This window comes from Chanodichthys erythropterus, chromosome 3 (assembly GCF_024489055.1).
Source record: "Chanodichthys erythropterus isolate Z2021 chromosome 3, ASM2448905v1, whole genome shotgun sequence".
Taxonomy (NCBI): Eukaryota; Metazoa; Chordata; class Actinopteri; order Cypriniformes; family Xenocyprididae; genus Chanodichthys; species Chanodichthys erythropterus.
In genome coordinates, this window is record NC_090223.1 from 8,444,823 (window position 1) to 8,462,236 (window position 17,414).

At 41.3% G+C, this 17,414-nt stretch overlaps 1 protein-coding gene across 1 annotated transcript in view; it reads right to left on the reverse strand.

Annotated features, from left to right (window-relative positions):
- Positions 1 to 9,214: 9,214 nt before the first annotated feature.
- The window catches only part of LOC137008341 (tripartite motif-containing protein 16-like protein), a 28,150-nt gene continuing 19,950 nt past the window's right edge, over positions 9,215 to 17,414 (reverse strand). The window contains exons 2-3 of the mRNA XM_067370316.1: positions 10,098 to 10,139; positions 9,215 to 9,889 (exon numbers count right to left, since the gene is read on the reverse strand). Coding sequence (XP_067226417.1) covers positions 9,339 to 9,889; positions 10,098 to 10,139 — 593 coding nt within the window. The 3' untranslated portion in view covers positions 9,215 to 9,338. The remainder of the gene's footprint in view (positions 9,890 to 10,097; positions 10,140 to 17,414) is intronic.

Consider the following 17,414-nt stretch of genomic DNA (forward strand, 5'->3'; position numbering starts at 1 on the left):
GAGGCTCTATCCGATGAAGGCCAGCCATTTCTGGGTCGCCGGCTGGTCTCCCATGTGGAACCGCCCCTTTGGTTGCTGGCTGGATGTGGCTTGTCCCAGAATCTTTCAGAGTGTCTGCTCTGGTGCTTGGGACGGGCGCCCTCATGGTGAGGCTGCCCTCTGCTGGCTGGGAACTGCCGTGCCTCTCGGTTGAACGGTCTGTCACTGTGGTGTGTGTGTGCGCCCTCTAGGGCCAGTTCTGGGCAGTGATCAGAGACCGGGTAGATGGTTGGATTTTTAACAGTCTTTTCAGATATGGCCCTTTGCTTGGAATAAGCTTTGTAGGCTAAATCTCACAGCTGTTGAATAGACATACTTCGTGGGCAGGCCAGGACTCCCAGATGATGACTTACTGCAGTGTGCAGGTTTCTAAGAAACAAAGTCTTAAAGTTGAAATCTTCCTCCATTCCTGGTTCGTTGCGTGCTCCGAAGTAGGCCTTTCGTATACGGTTGTAATATGCTTGTGGAGTTTCCAGTCGGCCCTGTTTAAGATCCATGGCCGCGAGGAGCCCTTGGTCCGATTCAGGGTCAGAAAACTCTTTGATCAGAGCCTGTCGCAGCAGCTGGTAGTCTGCTTTGACAGCTTCTGGCTGCCGATCCAGGAAGCTGCGCACGTCACGGCTGGACGTGATGCGGAGTAGATACAACTTGTCCCATGCACTCACGTTGGCCACATTTTGCAACAGGAAGTCAATGTCTTGCAAATACACGTGCACGTCGACACCCCCTGCTGGGTTTGGAGTGAAAGTGGGGATATTCTTTGCTAGCTTGTCCAGCTCTTTGGGAATCACGCCATAGCTCGCAGCGCGGCTTTTCTGGGGTGGCTCCCATCCCTTTGCTCCTGACCATGGTTCTTGGAGGCTGGACGTTTTTGGCAGTGGGCTTTCACCCCCCTCACGAACTAGGGACTCTTGGCTGGGGCACTTAGGTCCAGTGGCTAGAGGGAGCTGCATGGCATGCAAGTCTCCTCCCAATTCGCGTTGCAGTTTATAGGAATGCTTTAGTTCTCGGTGCACAGTGTCCAATTCATCTCTAAGATAGTCTCTTTGCTGTTTCAGAGCAGTGATCTCACTTCGGGCCAGTTTAAGGTGATTTTCACAGGCCCGGGCTTTAGCATCTCTTTCTTTCAGTTCAATCTCTGCTCTTGCTAGGAGAGCTTCACCTTGCTGGAGTTTTCCAGTTAGTTCCTCTATGGATTGCTTTTCCATCTGCTCTCTGCGCCCCGTCTCCAAGTGGAGCTCTTCGAGGGCCTTTTGGAGTCTCTCGACTTCCTCCTGTAGCTCAGGATCAGATTCCTCCGCTGTCCTACGCTGATCTGGGGTCTCGAGGAGTAGCTGATCAAGACGATGTTGGGTCTGAGCCTGGTTCCTCCGGGCTTCCTCAGCCTGGAGCTTGAGCGCCGCGACTTCCTGCTCCAGAAGTGCATTGCTCCTTTCATTGAGCCTTGCCTGGGCGATGAGGTTGTGGGCGAGGCCTCCGATGAGTCTTGCCCATTCTTTGTGACTGTAGCTCTGCATCGGATCGTGGGCCATCAGTCGATTCAAGTCCCCGTCCAGCTGCTCGCGGCTCAGGTGCTGGAGGATGCCGGCGGCATTGGGCAGGAACGGGTTGGTCATGACGCCCAGCCAGGTCTCGAGATGGTCCCAGAGGGTGTCAGGGCTGGATGCTTGTGACATAGTGGCTTCTACTGTTGATGAGAGAAAGACAGCACAACAAAGACAAGAACCAATGCAAGCTTGCGCAGGGACTAACGGTTACGTAATACGTAATTAGATAATTCTTTCGTGTGGTTCCAGTTAACTGGTGCAGACAGTTAATGGAAGGTAGGTTAGACACTTAATTGTCGAACCAAGGATGACCCCGTAGGTCAATTCGTGTGAGTGAGTGCCGGATTGAAAAATAAATTTTGACAGGCGGGGCTTTGCAAGTCCTCTAATGACTCTGGCTGCTCGGCCGTCTTATCTATTATTCAGCTTCCGTGGTGGCTCTCACAGGTTCTGCTTCTACGTGAACTGAAAAAAAACAAACACAGCAGAAAGGCAAACAGAACAGAATGGGATGGATGCAATTAAATGAGAAAATAAATAGAGATGAGCCGGATACTCGGCTGAAACGAGTATCCGGTACGGATAAAGCACTTCTGCCGAGTACGAGTATTATACGAGTAATACGAGTCAATATCTGTGCTCGGATTGAATGAAAATCATCATTGGGTAGCTGATTGTGTCAGCGTTCTGTGATAGGCTAGTCACAGCGCCACTCCCATACACACATACAGATGTATTTTGTTGCTGTGTCTCGCTCTGCTCACTCACAGTGAAGCCTTGATTACACTGCACGCGTGTGCGGCGCGTTACGGCTGCGTCCCAGAAGCGCCTCGACGCAGCGTTTCGCTAAAGATAGGCACCTCGCCTATTTTGGACGGACGCCGCGTCCAAGACACGCAGCTCAAATACAAAATAAAGTCAAAATAATCACCCTGTGTAAACTCCCGCTCATATTTCACATCACTAGGAGGCCCGCTCTCTCTCTCTCTCTCTCTCTCTCTCTCTCGCTCTCCCTACTCACTCTCTCACACACACACACCTGGTATGGGAATAAAAAAATAAAAAAGAACCAAAAAAAAAAAAAATCACACTGATCATAAAAAAATTAAAAGTTAAAAAAGAAAGTTATGTTGTTCATTACATTTTACTTCATAATTGCACTGCATTGTTTTGTTTTCATTGTTGCAAAACTTGTTCTGTAATATAGTTTGCTATCGTGATCAAAACCATTGATCTGAAGCTCAATCCTGATGCTGTCCTGTAAATATTTTTCTAATCAGCAATAAATCTAACAATTTCTGATCAACCCATATCAATTGCATGCTTAAAATAACCTACCGGTTAAAGCCCCGCCCATTTCAAGACCAGCCCTGCCTACTTCCGGGTTAGGCCCCACCCACTCCGAGTACAGATACAGATACAGATAATTCATATGGTTAACAGATACAGATAATGCTGTACTCGTTCATCCCTAAAAATAAAGCAGACAACAAATAGAAAGGAATAGACGTAGAATAGCAATAAAATAAAAACGTGAAGGGCTAAAGGGGAGAAATTGAGCTTAAACTTCCTATCACCTCTGGGATTATGACGGGGCCAGGCGAGGGCGCCGTTGCGTCATAAAACTGAGAGGGAGGTTATGGCTTAAAAGTAACAGCGTTGGCCAGAACCTAAAGGAATGAAAGATATGTAATATCTTGTAGTTTTCACTAAGGGAAGGGACTGTACGTTGTTACTCTAGGCCTGGGATGAATTGCGAGTGCCCAGATGAGAACTCAGTGACGGGGCAGCCTCTCCTAGACGTTCCCACACCTGACTGCGGTGTCCGCGGACGTCCTGTCCTCCTTGCACCACGACGCAGCCTCTCAAACAGTGACCTTCAGCACAATTGCGTTTTCAGGCGAGGTATTAACGCCGACGGCCAGATTGGCAGGTCAAAATTGAATTTTTCCCAACCCCTGAGTCTGACCCCGCAGGCAGTTACTCAAAGGGCGGTTCTGTCGAGCAGAAACAGGGAAATTAAACAAAATTGCCTTGGGTTCCAACTGGACTCGTCGCCTCCCTGCACCTGACACACCCAACCTGCTAATGTCTCTGCGTGCTGCCCGTGGTGTGAGGCCAGAAACGTCCTGCGATTCACGCACAGGCACATGTCAGATTCGCCAGGCCAGGCAACTCCACTTCACTGGAACCCACTGGAACAACCGTCAACTCACCACCGGGTGCTAGAGGGCCTTGTCTGCAAGTACACAAACAGTCAAGTAAACACAACTTAATTGTACATTCAAATCTCAATTTAAATCTTGTTTAAACTAAATTTAAATAATCAAGTGTGTAGGATAACAGGATAGGGGTCTTAACTGAGCTGGAAGCCGGACAAAAGGCGAAATAAAACAAAACAATTCAGATGCACTTGATTCAAATTTGAATTAAAGCCTGTTCAATTAAATTTAAACCAGTGCATAGAAATAGAATGGGAAAGGAGAGAGAAAAGAAAAACACAATTCAGAGGCACTTGATTCAAACTTGAATTGAACTCTTGTTCAATTAAATTGAAATAAATGCACAGAAGAACAGCATGGGGCAAAGAGAGGAGAAAGCCTTCCCTATTTGTGAATTCCCTAAAGGGGAGTGCTTCTTGGTAAGCAGAATGCCAACTGATTGACACTACTTAATCTTAAATTACAATTGAATGTTGTTCAATTAAATTTAAAAATAAGTGTATGAAATAAGGGAGGCTTGGGTGTGTGTGTGTATGTTATTGCCAGCCAATAACATACAGGACACAGGACTAAGAGTGAATAGAATACAGCATTAAGTAATACAAGGGAAAGAATTTCCGAAGTAAATAAAGCAAAATAAATAACAAAACAAACAAACAAACAAAAAAAACAATTACTAATAAAATAAAATAAAATAAAATAATAACTCAAGAGAAAGAGAGGGAGAAGAACAAACAAAACTGAGTTAAACCAAAGGAGTAGAATGGAGTAACATAAAATAAAAATAGAATAGAATAGAATAAATCTGTGACCAAAGGAACCAAGGAGAGGAAAGGACACACAGATGGCAGGGAATTGACTTCCGGATCCGTCCACACGGAGGAGCACTTCCAGGAAGTGAATTCTCTGGTTGGAAGGGCAACTTAATCTAAATTAAAAATTTAAAACGTGTTTAAACCAAATTTAAATAAGTAAACCACCTTCCAAAAACGATTGGAAAGCATAACCATCAACAAACAGTTATAACAGCAACGTTGAAGTAGTCACGGGCGAATTTGGAGACAATTCAGTTCAAAGTACGGAGAGCAGCTTTAACTCAGAACGTCCACACGGTGGCGTTACTGAGTCCACACAACAATGAAGTAGGGAGGGGTGCCCCACCTGGACAGACTGCCCTCTGGCGTCTGGTCAGCGTTACTGCATCCACCTCTGTGATATTTTTAAATTAGCGTTTCAGCTGATCTAACTGCACATATCACATACAAACTCTTTTTAGAATCTCGGCGGATTCTTCTGTGCCAGTTCACTGGACTGGTGCAACCTTTTATCCTAAGTATAAAACTTTGGAACCTCGGGGTTTAGTGACCCCGTTTTTGCACAAATTTTAGTGCACAAATATGTAACTGCAGGATAATTCACTGCTGTTATTAGTCACGCTGGATTAGGGCGTTTTTTCGACTGGCTCCAACTTTACAAGTCAAATCGGATAAAGCAGGTAAACTGTTTTCAGATTAGACTTGTATTTGTAACGTCTTTTGGGTAGCTAGTCCAATTAGTTACCAAGGGAGCGAGACGCTATTTTTGAATAATTGGACGACACAAATAATTCAATTAAAATAGCGGCAGATAAGGCCTTTTGCAGAGATTAAATAGGAAACTCGCTACAAAATCTCGTTTCAGAACACGCTTAATGACGATCAATTCGTTTCATTCAAGCGGAAATTAATATTAAAACTGTATTGCAAAAGACTGTCGCCCTTTTGCATACGAGTCTGAATATTAATGAACTGCAGTTTCACGGTCACCCAAAGCTAGGCCTGCAGTGTTAACGGTGAGTAGTGTGAGGACTCGTGCGTCTTCTCACTGAATAAAGCGCGCATGAACATTAAATCACACACCAATTATTCTACCTTGCTTTTTTTTTTCAACAACCAAGTTTAAAACGATGCTCGCGAATTCTCCACCAAATAAATGTAGCGATGTACAGTTATTAATCAATTTATGGATGAAATATGAATATCATAATTCAGAAAGCTTTATGACGTTCATATATCGACCCAACGGGGAATTAAACATATATGGTGAATTAACTACATCGAATTATAATCAATCACATATATGATTAGTTCTGGTTGAATAATTATGTGGAAAACTATCAGTTCGTCCACCGAAACAGAAAATTATCCACAGATTATCACGACAGAAATGTTATTCTCGGGCCGGGAGACTAACTTTCTATCATAGCCTTGAAATATAGAGTGACTCGGTTGTTGCTAAAATGAGCAAGTGAACAAAAAGCATGGATATAATGAGTTTAATATACGAAACGGGTAATACAGCTAAATGGACACAAGTAAATACAAATACATACAAAGTAGAGGGAAAGGCAGAAACGAAAGAGATGATCAAAGCAGGTCAAATTGCAACAGTTCACCTTTAAGAGCCAGCAAGGAAACTCAGTATTTAAAATCGTAAAAACGTTATACTTGCATAGGTTAGTCAGGGTGCTTGGAGTTTCGGAGCGCTCGGTTTGATAGTTGCTTCTTCTTCCGGAGGTTGTTTCGGCGAAGTTTCAAACGAAGGTTTAACTGTTGTAATATGACCGGAAAATAAAGAAGAGAGGCCGTCTTGACGGCAGGAACTCGTGCAGAAAACTTGTGCCACCAAAAGACGCGTGTCATGGTGTTTTAAAGACAACGGACCAGAACGCCTTCTTGATAACGTCCTCCAATGCTAGCGTTGCGATTTGGCGGGTTTCCACATTCCTTTGTCCTGTCTCCCGAATAAATTTATGGTATGTTGAATCAGTGCATTTTCTTCATAGTATTATTAAACATTGAACGATGCATTTGGCAGAAATGTAACGTACATGAGTGAATAGCTCTGATTCACAGCTTTACGGAGAGATCAAACTCGACAGGTGTCTCTCGTCATCTAAAGAAGATACACTTTACACTCTATTACTATCGTTTAACATGAAAACCAACCTACTACAGTCAATTCTACGATTCTACACTAGTAACACATACATGCAGCGAGCACTACAATGGCAGGTACATTCATATTTGCAGGTATAATATTTGTGTATACAGTCTTTGTATGTGTGTGTGTGTCTGTGGGTGCGTGCGTGTATTTTCTCTTTTTATGACCGTTTGGAATTCGGGCCTGTCTTTCGAAACCCGATCTGTGGCGTTCGCATCTCCTTTGAAGTCACAGAGGAGAGGTTTGGGACTTATCGAAATAGTCATAAAAAAAGTCTCGTGATCCATTAGTGTCTGTCGGGCCGGAATCGATGTAAGATTTACAAACCAAAGTTCCGTGAATTGAGGCTTAAACACAGTTTATGGTGGGACCTGCTCATCCTTGAGACTGTGCAGACCCTACAATACGTTTATTTAGTCCCCATAGATCTGAACACACCGAATTAAGGTAAGATTACTTTTAACTAGGGGCCATGACCATTACCATAAAATCAGGCTGACCAATTTAGCTTCCCCTAGTGGTAACTTTACATAATCATGCAGTGGTTTACCCACAGACACTTAGGCCCAATCCCAATTCTACCCCTTCCCCTTCCCCTTTGTTTCGCACGTTCACGTGAAGGGGTAGGGGTGTCCCAATTCTCATTTGGTTGGAGGGGAAGGGGTAGGGGGAAGGGCCAGGTAGCCCTTCAAACGAAGATTTTTCAGGACCACACTTCAGACGAAGGGGTATGATAAATTTCCAACATGGCCGACCGAGCGAGCAGAGAGACCCATAAATGTAAGTATTTTCTTACGGTAAACAGTATTTTAGTAATAAATAATCACTTGTTTTATGTTGCCTTTAATCTTGTGTTCATGTATTCGGTTATGTTCTCCGAAAAAAGATTGGTTAAAATTGCTATGAAAAAAGTTCGCTAATGTTTTTTACTTTATGATAGTTCCACAACATATTTTTTTATATTTTATTGAAACCTGCGTTGATTTGACAACATAAATTCAAATCCGGTGGCAGCTAACTTTTCTTTTTGCCGCATGCCTGATTAATGTATTGTTTTGTTGTGGTTATGTCCATAAATATGTGTACGTTACATGATATAAACAAAAAGTGCATTCAGTTTGCGTGCTTATTCATCAGTATTGTATGTAGGGACTCCTGAGGAAACACACAGGCTCATACGTTTTCGTGCAGAAAACGAGCAGTGTTTCTTGAAATCGAAATACACAGCAAAACAACTTTGGGAGTGAGTCATCTGTTAAACGTTTATGTTGCTTGTGCCTGATTACTGTGAGATATGTGCACTAATAGTAAAAATAGCTGTCGCCCAAGCAACAGAGATCACTACAGCTATCGATGGCATCTTAGAAGTGTGTGATAAACATTGGCGCATCTATGACGTAGGAGCTAGCGACGACTTATGATGACGTGTAACGGTCTAGTAGTGGTGTCCAATTTCTTAGGGGAATATTTTCAGCCCTACCCCTTGACACTCTGTTTCAAGGGGCAAGGGGAAGGGGTATAAAATAGAATTGGGATTGGGCCTTAGTTAGAATAATCTCACCATAACCAGAGGTTGAGGCCCACCCTGTTTAGATCTAGCAATACTCTGTTGCTCTAAAAGGAAAAACCCATTACTAGCCTATGTAACCCCATCTTCCTGGTTCTTTCATTTGTGTCAACCCTCCCGGAAAGGATCAGACGGAGACATAGGCTGAACTCACTTGTGTTTACTGGAATAAACTGGAATAAACTAAATGGAAACACCATACAGACGTGTAATATAGTCAATCCGGTCTCAAAACTGTTGAAAATAAATACACATGAGAGAAAAGACCCTTAAAGAGAAATAAAAACATTTATAACAACACGTTATTTTAATTTGACCGAAGAGAGGTTTTACACCTACCGTTCTCCTCAAAAGCTTAATGCGACTGAGGAGAAAATGGCCGACCTCACTGATAAATTACCCTAGTCACCTGCAGGTGTCCCCATATCCCTTCTTTTAGGTGTACTTAGATCATTCTATTCAATTAATATTTTAGAATTATTATACAAAATAAACAAACATTTTAGCACAATTCATTACAATTTTCTTTTCCCCGTTACACCTACACAGTCTAAGTATACTTAACTAATGCCAATGTGCTAGTACTTTAGTCCGTTACTAACCTGAGCGTAGATTAGTGATGATGCTCCAGGCAGCACTAATAATAAGTTTAAACAGCATTTCTGCTTTTTCAAGCCAACTTAATAACGTTGCTTCTGTGCTTTGACTCCTAAAATACACTTGATTACAAGATGTTGAACAAATCTCAATTCTACACTCATAAATTATAATTGATGTGACTATAATAGAACTAAATGAAGGTGATTTCTATTGACAAACAGATTGAGAAAAGCATAGACACACACACTGATCTGTCACACACTTTTATTCTGACATGATATTTCAGTGTCACGGTATTAATGTAATTTAGAGACTCTATAACATCTGATTCATCATCAGCTCCAAGCATTATGGGTAGAGTCTCTCTGTTCTGATTCATCGTCACAGTTTCACTGATGATTCAGTAATTATAAGTCCAAACCCAGGATAGAGTGGTTGAGTGAATGTGGTCTGGACTGTGTGGATGAGGATCATTGTGTCTCCAGAGACGCTGTAGAAGGACAGAGTTCCTGCACTGTGATCCACATACACTCCTACTCTATAGTGATTCTTCCCATTCACTGTTCTACTGATGATGGGCTTTACAGGGAGTTCAGTCCATATGTTATTGTGTCTGAATGAGTAACTGGAGCGATAGCAGGTCAAACTCCAGGACCGATCATTATATCCAAACCCACTCTTACCATCCAATCCCTTCCTGCTGATGCTCTTATATGACACTGATATAGACACACCATATCCACTCCACTCAACCTCCCAGTAAGAGCGTCGATCACTCACACTCTCTCTACACAACACCTGAGCGTAACCATCAAATCTGTCTGGATGATCAGGATACGACTGCAGTGTACCGCCAGTAATCACTCTGTTCTCCTCAGACAGACGGAGGTTTTTATTCACTGTGTTCAGATCCAGTGTGATCCGATGGGAATCTGATGGAGATAAAACACATCACAATCAGGAATCATCAATCTGATCTTTTAATGTATCTGAACTCTTCATGTTCAGTATTTCATCAGTGTCTCAGTACAGTTGAGCAGATATCCTGCGAAAATCATCATTATCATGATCAACTCTAAATCTCTTCTGTCATGTTTTCTCACTCAGTGAGTTTCTCTGCTTGTTTTCTCAGTGACTTACATAGTAGGAACTCCTTCCTGGTCTTGGGAACAAAGTCATTGTCTGTGGAAATCAAGAGACATGAAGAGTGTGATTATAATGTCAGGAGAAAATGATCCCTGCATCCATCGCTCACACATGCAGAAATCCTCCAACACAGAAGATATTTAGAGAAATGCCTCTGCTGTTTCCTGACACAGACACTACTGAGGGTTTGATATTATTGACACGTCACCATATTTGATTTGTTTTCTGGAGACATGAACTGATCAGAGGGAACAGGATCAAATTTCACTTTGCTCCCCATACAGAGAAATCATATCGCTTCATAAGACTTGGATTAAACTTCAACCTCCTTAGTAATGTTCTTCAAAGAGACTCTGATCAATCAATAAATGTCTCCTGCTCAATCCTTTGATTAGCCGACAGTATATTATAATTCTACTGTTTATTATGAACATGACTGAATACATGGAAGCCACATTTCAGCTTCAGTTATTAAAATTATTAAAATTATGTTTTGGTTTTAAATTCTTCTAAAAACATATTTGGTATCATCAGTATTTGAATGTGTGATTTTAACAGTAAATCCGGGCTACAGTAGACTCATGTTAGTGCTGTTAGAAGTGACCCAGTGTTAGACGAGTCGATCTCTTCTCTCCTTCAGTTCACCAGATTGAACCGGTTTTACTCTCATTCCTCAACTTAACTGCAAATATTTAATATAAATTGTTAAAATATAATATAAAGTTCCAGCTTAAAGGTCCTATGAAATGCTACTTTTTGGATGCTTTTATATACTGTATCTGAAGTCTCTTTCCCGACAGCCACTACAGTCCCACAATGAGCTTTCCTCAGGACGTGCCGTTTCTGGGTTTGTAGATTTAAATGCTAATTAGGAGGAGAGAGGCGGGGCAAGGTGGAGGGTGGGTGTGGCCTTAACCAGCTTGCTGCTACGGGACCATGCGCTAATGTTGACAGTGGATGTATCGCAATGGCTCGCAGACACGCAGTCGTTCGAGCATTTCAGTTTGACCCAAAATCTGATCCGGATGAAGAAGTTGCAACTCAGCGGATACAGGAGGACATCTCCGAATGGTTAGTTTAAAACATTGTGTCTGGTATTTTAGTTGGTTTATGTATGCTGTTACAGTTATTATCATGTAGCTAATGCTAGTCTACATTGTTGGCTCTTCATGTTTCTCTGATTTAATTATTAGCTATAGACACTAACCAGCGCAACTAAATTAGTCCTCTGCCATTATTACAAATACCTTTTTGGATAGGTGCCGTTGTGGAAAATGTGCACAAATAAACAATAAACATCATTTATCTGTTTACATATTTTATATTTCATAAATCTTAAAAGTTTTTGCAATCTTTTTCAATTACATCAAGATTCCAGATTGGGCCATCTGAGCTTTCATTTTCTCAAACACGAAGCAAAACACCCAGGGCTCGGTCTACACCCATCGCCTTTTCTAGCCACTAGGGGACCATATACAGGCTAGGGGAACTCATATTAATGTTAAAAAACCTCATGAAGTGAAATTTTCATGCCATGAGACCTTTAATAATTCAAACATACAGAAAAATGTTTTTTATTTAAATTAGACAACATTCCTTGTGTACATTTACAATTTGAATGCATCTCTCCGTCTGTGTGATGCACACAATGATTCAATGATTCAGTCGCTGTTCTGACACTGTTGTGCTCATGTCTTTCAATTCATAACATTAACAGAGTAAATAATAAAGCTAAAATGTAAGTAATTCATTGCAGAAAAGCATCTCTCAAGGCTCTGTATACTTCAATCTAAGTCATTCTTCATTTAGAGGTAAATATCTTCCAGTAAGTGTATCAAACAACACAAGAACTGTGGATTAGTTGTTTGATTACCCCCACTTACAAAATAATCATGGCCACCATACTGAAGGGTTGTTCCAAATTGAAGTGCTCAAAACGTCTCAGGTTACGTATGTAACCATAGTTTCCTGAGAACCAGGGAACGAGACTCTGCGTTGAATACTCAATGGGGAACGTCACACGTGATCCGATGTCTGAAAGTCAACTATCCAACAACTCCAATCCCTATTGGCCGCCGACAGCCTATGACGTAATATGGCGTGACCCGGAAGTATAAAGGAGCGCCTGGAGAAACAGTCAGTATCTATCATCTTGAGGGACTGTTCTGCAGGCAGGAAACCCGAAGCATGGCAAGGAAACACAGAGTCTCATTCCCTGGTTCTCAGGGAACTATGGTTACATACGTAACGTTCCCTTTTGAAAGGGAACTCGCTCTGTGTTGAATACGCAATGGGAAACAATACACCCACGCCGCTATGCTTGAGGAGAGTGCATGCCAAATAATATGGCTGACAAAATGTTGAGCAGTTTCGAAGGAAACGCTTACCAACTCACCCTCGGGTCACACCAGGCTGTCAGAAGGCCTTCCGCAGAAGGCCTACCAAGGCTGCTAAAGGCATTTGGAACCAACTTTTCCGAAGAGAAAGTGATCTATTTTTAAGGGAATGTGGCCAGAGAACCAAAAGGAACCCCGGCCAGTCACTAGAGGGGAACGAAGTCACACCCAATGCCACCAGGGAGGCCGACCTGGTCTGTCATAGGACAAACTTAGTCTTGGCCAACCCTGTCTGAGTAAAGAATCTCCATAACGCATTCTTGATAGAAGAGAGCAGGTAAGAGTGACTGCAGAAAGGCAGGAGCAACTCAGACCCACACGTAGAGACGGGCATCCTGGAGAGCAGAACTCAGCTGAGTGCTATGAACCCTCGTATTGAGAGGAGTATAATCCACTCATCCTAGGATCTACTCAACGCTTAATTAACGCACTGAGGAGGCTGTGCGCTAAACACCTGTTCATACAGGGAAGCACAAACCAGCCTAGGGCTGAACCTTAGGAGGAGGCCTGATTAAGGCCTACCACCTTGATCAGCTTAGGGAACTAAGCACTATTACAAACATAACCCTAATAGGGAAGTGCAAAGCTCACCTACCTGACACAATCCAACGAGCAGTGTACTCAGTAAAAGCACCTTTTTACTCTTTAAAGCAAGAGGAGTATAGCGTACACCAACACATATTAAGGAAGACCTGGAAGGGCCTAGGTGCTAGGTGGTTCTTAGCTCAACTAGAGTAGGAATCAGACTCAGGAAGGCAGATGTAGATTAAACCAAACTTCAGTTAGGTTTCACTACCATAATCAACCTGAGGGGCCAGCCACTCAAAATACTGGGTAAAAGCACCCTGTTGCTCTTAGAGCGAGAGGAGTACATGACTGAATTTACAACGGAGGCCGAGGTAAGCCTACCTTAGTAAACACGTGGCATCAGCAAGTGGCTACCATAACCATACCACCCAAGAGGTTGTGTATTAGAAATTTCCAAAGAGGGAATACATGAAACGCTGCCAAACATCGTGAACAGGCCTGTTTAGGGCCTATCTGTCGGCGATGGGGCGTGGCCGATGGTGGCATGGTTTCCCAGGCATCCTGCCAACAAGTTGACTAAAAAAGGAGGCCTTGAGGAGCCTACCATTCCAGCAACAAGTGGCGTTCAGCCTGTTTGCAAATTAAAAACACCAACCGTGCCAACATGTGGACTAAAAGAAGGCCTGAAGGGGCCTGCCTATTCAATGACACGTGGCTCCAGCTCGTGAATTTAAAAGGGGACCAAGCTACAGGGAACCAGCTCTAACCCAACATAAATATGGGAAGCTAACTGCGACCTGCGCTAGGCTACACATTACAACAGGCAATGTACCCTAAACGTGACTAAAGGGAACCAAACAAAGCCAACATGGTCTAAGGGAGGCTATAAGGCCTACTACCTCAAACAGACACGTGGCAGGGCCTGTGGCAGTGTAAATATGTGAGCAAACTATGATCAGTTAAACAGCATTGTAGAAAACAACTGCTAACTAGAAGGAGGCTAAATATCATAAAGCCTACAATCCGAGTTATATGCAATACAGCTGCTAACAAGATCACCAAGGAGGTAGCTAAATAGTAGGGGTGTGACGAGATCTCGTCTCACGAGATCTCGTGAGACTAAACTGTGACGAGATTTCTCGTCGAGGCGAAAAGTAGTCTCGTGATGTTGCCATGACAGAGTGGTTAGGATGATTAGGAAAGAATATGCCACCGCTACGTTTTCATTACGCCTCCACTGTCATTTTGCTTTGTATTTAAATAATAAAAAAAAAAACATTTAATCCAGTTGGATAACGGTTGCTGCCGCTCCATATTTACAGAGTTACGCGCGATCGCTGAAAGTGAAAGTAAACAGGAGCGAGCATTCAAACGCGATCTCAATACCCCGCATTTTGAAAGCGGCTCCCTGATGAATACAGGTATCTCTCAATATGAAAGCTATTTTAGGCTGGGCAGTGTAGTTGTAACCATCTCTCAGCTCTGTATCAAAGAAAATGTGGTCTTATTTGCACTTTGAATATTGAGATAGTGTGTTTATGGTTGCACTTATTGTAAAGTGTTACCATGAGAACGAATAACAGTTTTCTCTTAATCTTATTAAGCACAAACAATAAGGTTTCATTTGTTAACATTAGTTAATGCACTGTAAACTATGAACTAACAATGAATGACTATTTTTATTAATTAACAAACAAAGATACAAAGATTAATAAATACTGTAGCAAATATATTGCTCATTGTTAGTTGATGTTGGTTAATACATTAATGTTAATAAATGAGACCTTATTGTAAAGTGTTAACATTTTTATTTATACTGTTTTTATTTCTATGATCAGTTTGTGGAAAGGAGTTCAGTTAGGAGGTCAAAAGTTGTAGAAGCTCATAAATCATGTACAGTAAGGCCTAAAGAGACTGAAATCATACAGAAGAGAAGTCAGTCAGTTGAGTTAGTAGCAAAACCTTTTTCAGTACTTGAGTATTGTTGTCTTTTACTGCATATGATAATTCATACTCAGAAAGTAGAACTGAAATGACATTCATGACAAGATGATTAGTTAAAACATTTCAAATACACCTGCAGAATATTTTTTTCTAGTCATGATTTCACCATTGAGGATTTCTTAAAAATAGTGTGTAAAAATCTTGTCTCGTCTCGTCTCGTGAGATACCTGTCTCGTCACACCCCTACTAAATAGATACCAACTTCCCTCAAAAAGTGGTTCTAACTACCCTGAGTATGCAATCCAACAGGTGATGCACTCAGTGACACAAATAAACCTCTTAACTGGGGAATATATAGTCATGCACGTCCTGATATTGCTGAGTTAGATGCGTTCCTGGGTCAACATATTTTGTTGATCCTGGAACAACATTCTAGTCTGAAAATTTAGTCTTAACCCTATTCCTACCCCTAAACCTAACCCTACCCATAAGTTATCCCAAAAATCAGAGGGAAATGATAGATGAATAACACTGATGTAGAAGCATCAATTCATGATTTTAAGCCTAAACTTGACATAATCTGTAAAATTGTCCCTCAAATCTGATTGGTTGATTTGAATGTTGTTCCAGGATCAACAAAAATGTTGACCCAGGAACATGTTGAACTCAGCAATATCAGGTTATGCCCTATGCGTACCTATTTCTATGACGTTTATTTCTGCACTGAAAAAAGCCCTGTGATCTGTGTACATTTTGATCATTTCATTTCTTATTTGGAATGGAATAACGAGAAATGAAAAGACGGCTTGTTTATTCGGTTTTTGTTTAATTTAACCCTTTCAAGCGTGAGTGTGTTTTGTTGTTTAAAAACATTTATAAATTATCTTTATCTTGATCCATAATGCGGGCGCCACCATCTTAGTTTGCGCCGCAGATCACAGAATACAGAATGTGAATTCATCAGTTTCTTCCGAATACATATAAAAGTAAGTGGCTGGTGAACTGGAAGAATAAAAGAGTAAACTTTATAGTTACTTAGGCTCATTGTGTGTGTCTGATATGATTAAATGTTGGCAAATTATATTTGAATGGATTGTTATTGCCGCTTCCACTCATGTCTGACATCAGTGTGTATTTTGCAAACTCTAAATGTGATGTTTTATTGGTGCTTATGTGTATTTAAATGTCTGAAACCTTAAAAAAAACATTATGTGGATGAAAACACTGCATATGACAAGTGCTGAGCGTGTCCATCTCAAAGCCAAAGCGCAAAAGCACAGTTTGAATCTGGCAGTTATGTAACATCACCCAACATACTAAATCCCATATGTGGGACTGTACGGTTCAAAGGGTTAATAAATGGAAAATTAGATTTTGGCCTGATTTCTAATTTTTTAGTTGTGATTTATAAATCAGTTTATGGCTTTGATATTTCATTCGCACATGTGGGAGGTGCCGAAACGCCCCTTTCATCTGATTGGTCAAACCGCGCCGTCTTCAGGACGGCCTTATTTCTGCCAGGTAGAATAAGAGTCGGTATGGCATTGTCAAATCGCCCCACTTTATAAGCTTTTGAAATGAAAAAAAAAAAAGTTTATATAATATGAATGGGCATCAAGAATCCTTGATAAATCCGTAAAAATCAATCATGACCATGAGAACATGTCCATAACATGTCCACTTTTTTTAAACGTATGTAATATCACTCACTTATATGGTGATTTTATGTGTTTGCATTGGTGATAATTTACATCTAATTTCTAATTTTGTTCATGGAGATAACATGGACAGTGTGTCATGATGTAGTGTGCTGACATCTACCGGAAAACAAACATTAAAAATTAAAATAACTTGAAATTTTAAGAACAGCCACTAGTTGGCTGAAGAGCATCACTCATTTTTCACATATCTATTTGTATAGGTATCTTTTAAAAAGTTTTTATCTAGATTTGAGTTTAGACATTATAACAATATATGATCACTGAAGTATTTTTTTTTTTTTTTGCAATTATGTCACAAATACAGTCAATCTGGAACATGGTGTTGTGTGTGTTTGTTCTCTATTGTGGATGTGTTATGGTGTCACCCCTTCACTTCTGTGGGTGTTCTGTATTGTAGCTGATTATTTGTTTGACAAAATATGTAACAGAGACCATTTTTATAATCTCAATTTCGAATCAAGAATCATGCATTGTTGTTACGATAAAATAATGTTTTGCTCATCACATCGACCAATTCATACAGAGCCAGATCAGCCTCAAAAATAATATATTTACAAAATAACATTCATAAATGCACAGCACAATACTACGGAGCCCCTAAAGGGACATAGTGGTGGAAAAAATTTGGGATGAGATGAATATTTTTTTTTTTTTTTTTACTTTTCCATCGCAAAACATTTGCATTTCCCAAAACCTGTTGTGAGATCTGACAAACACTTCCT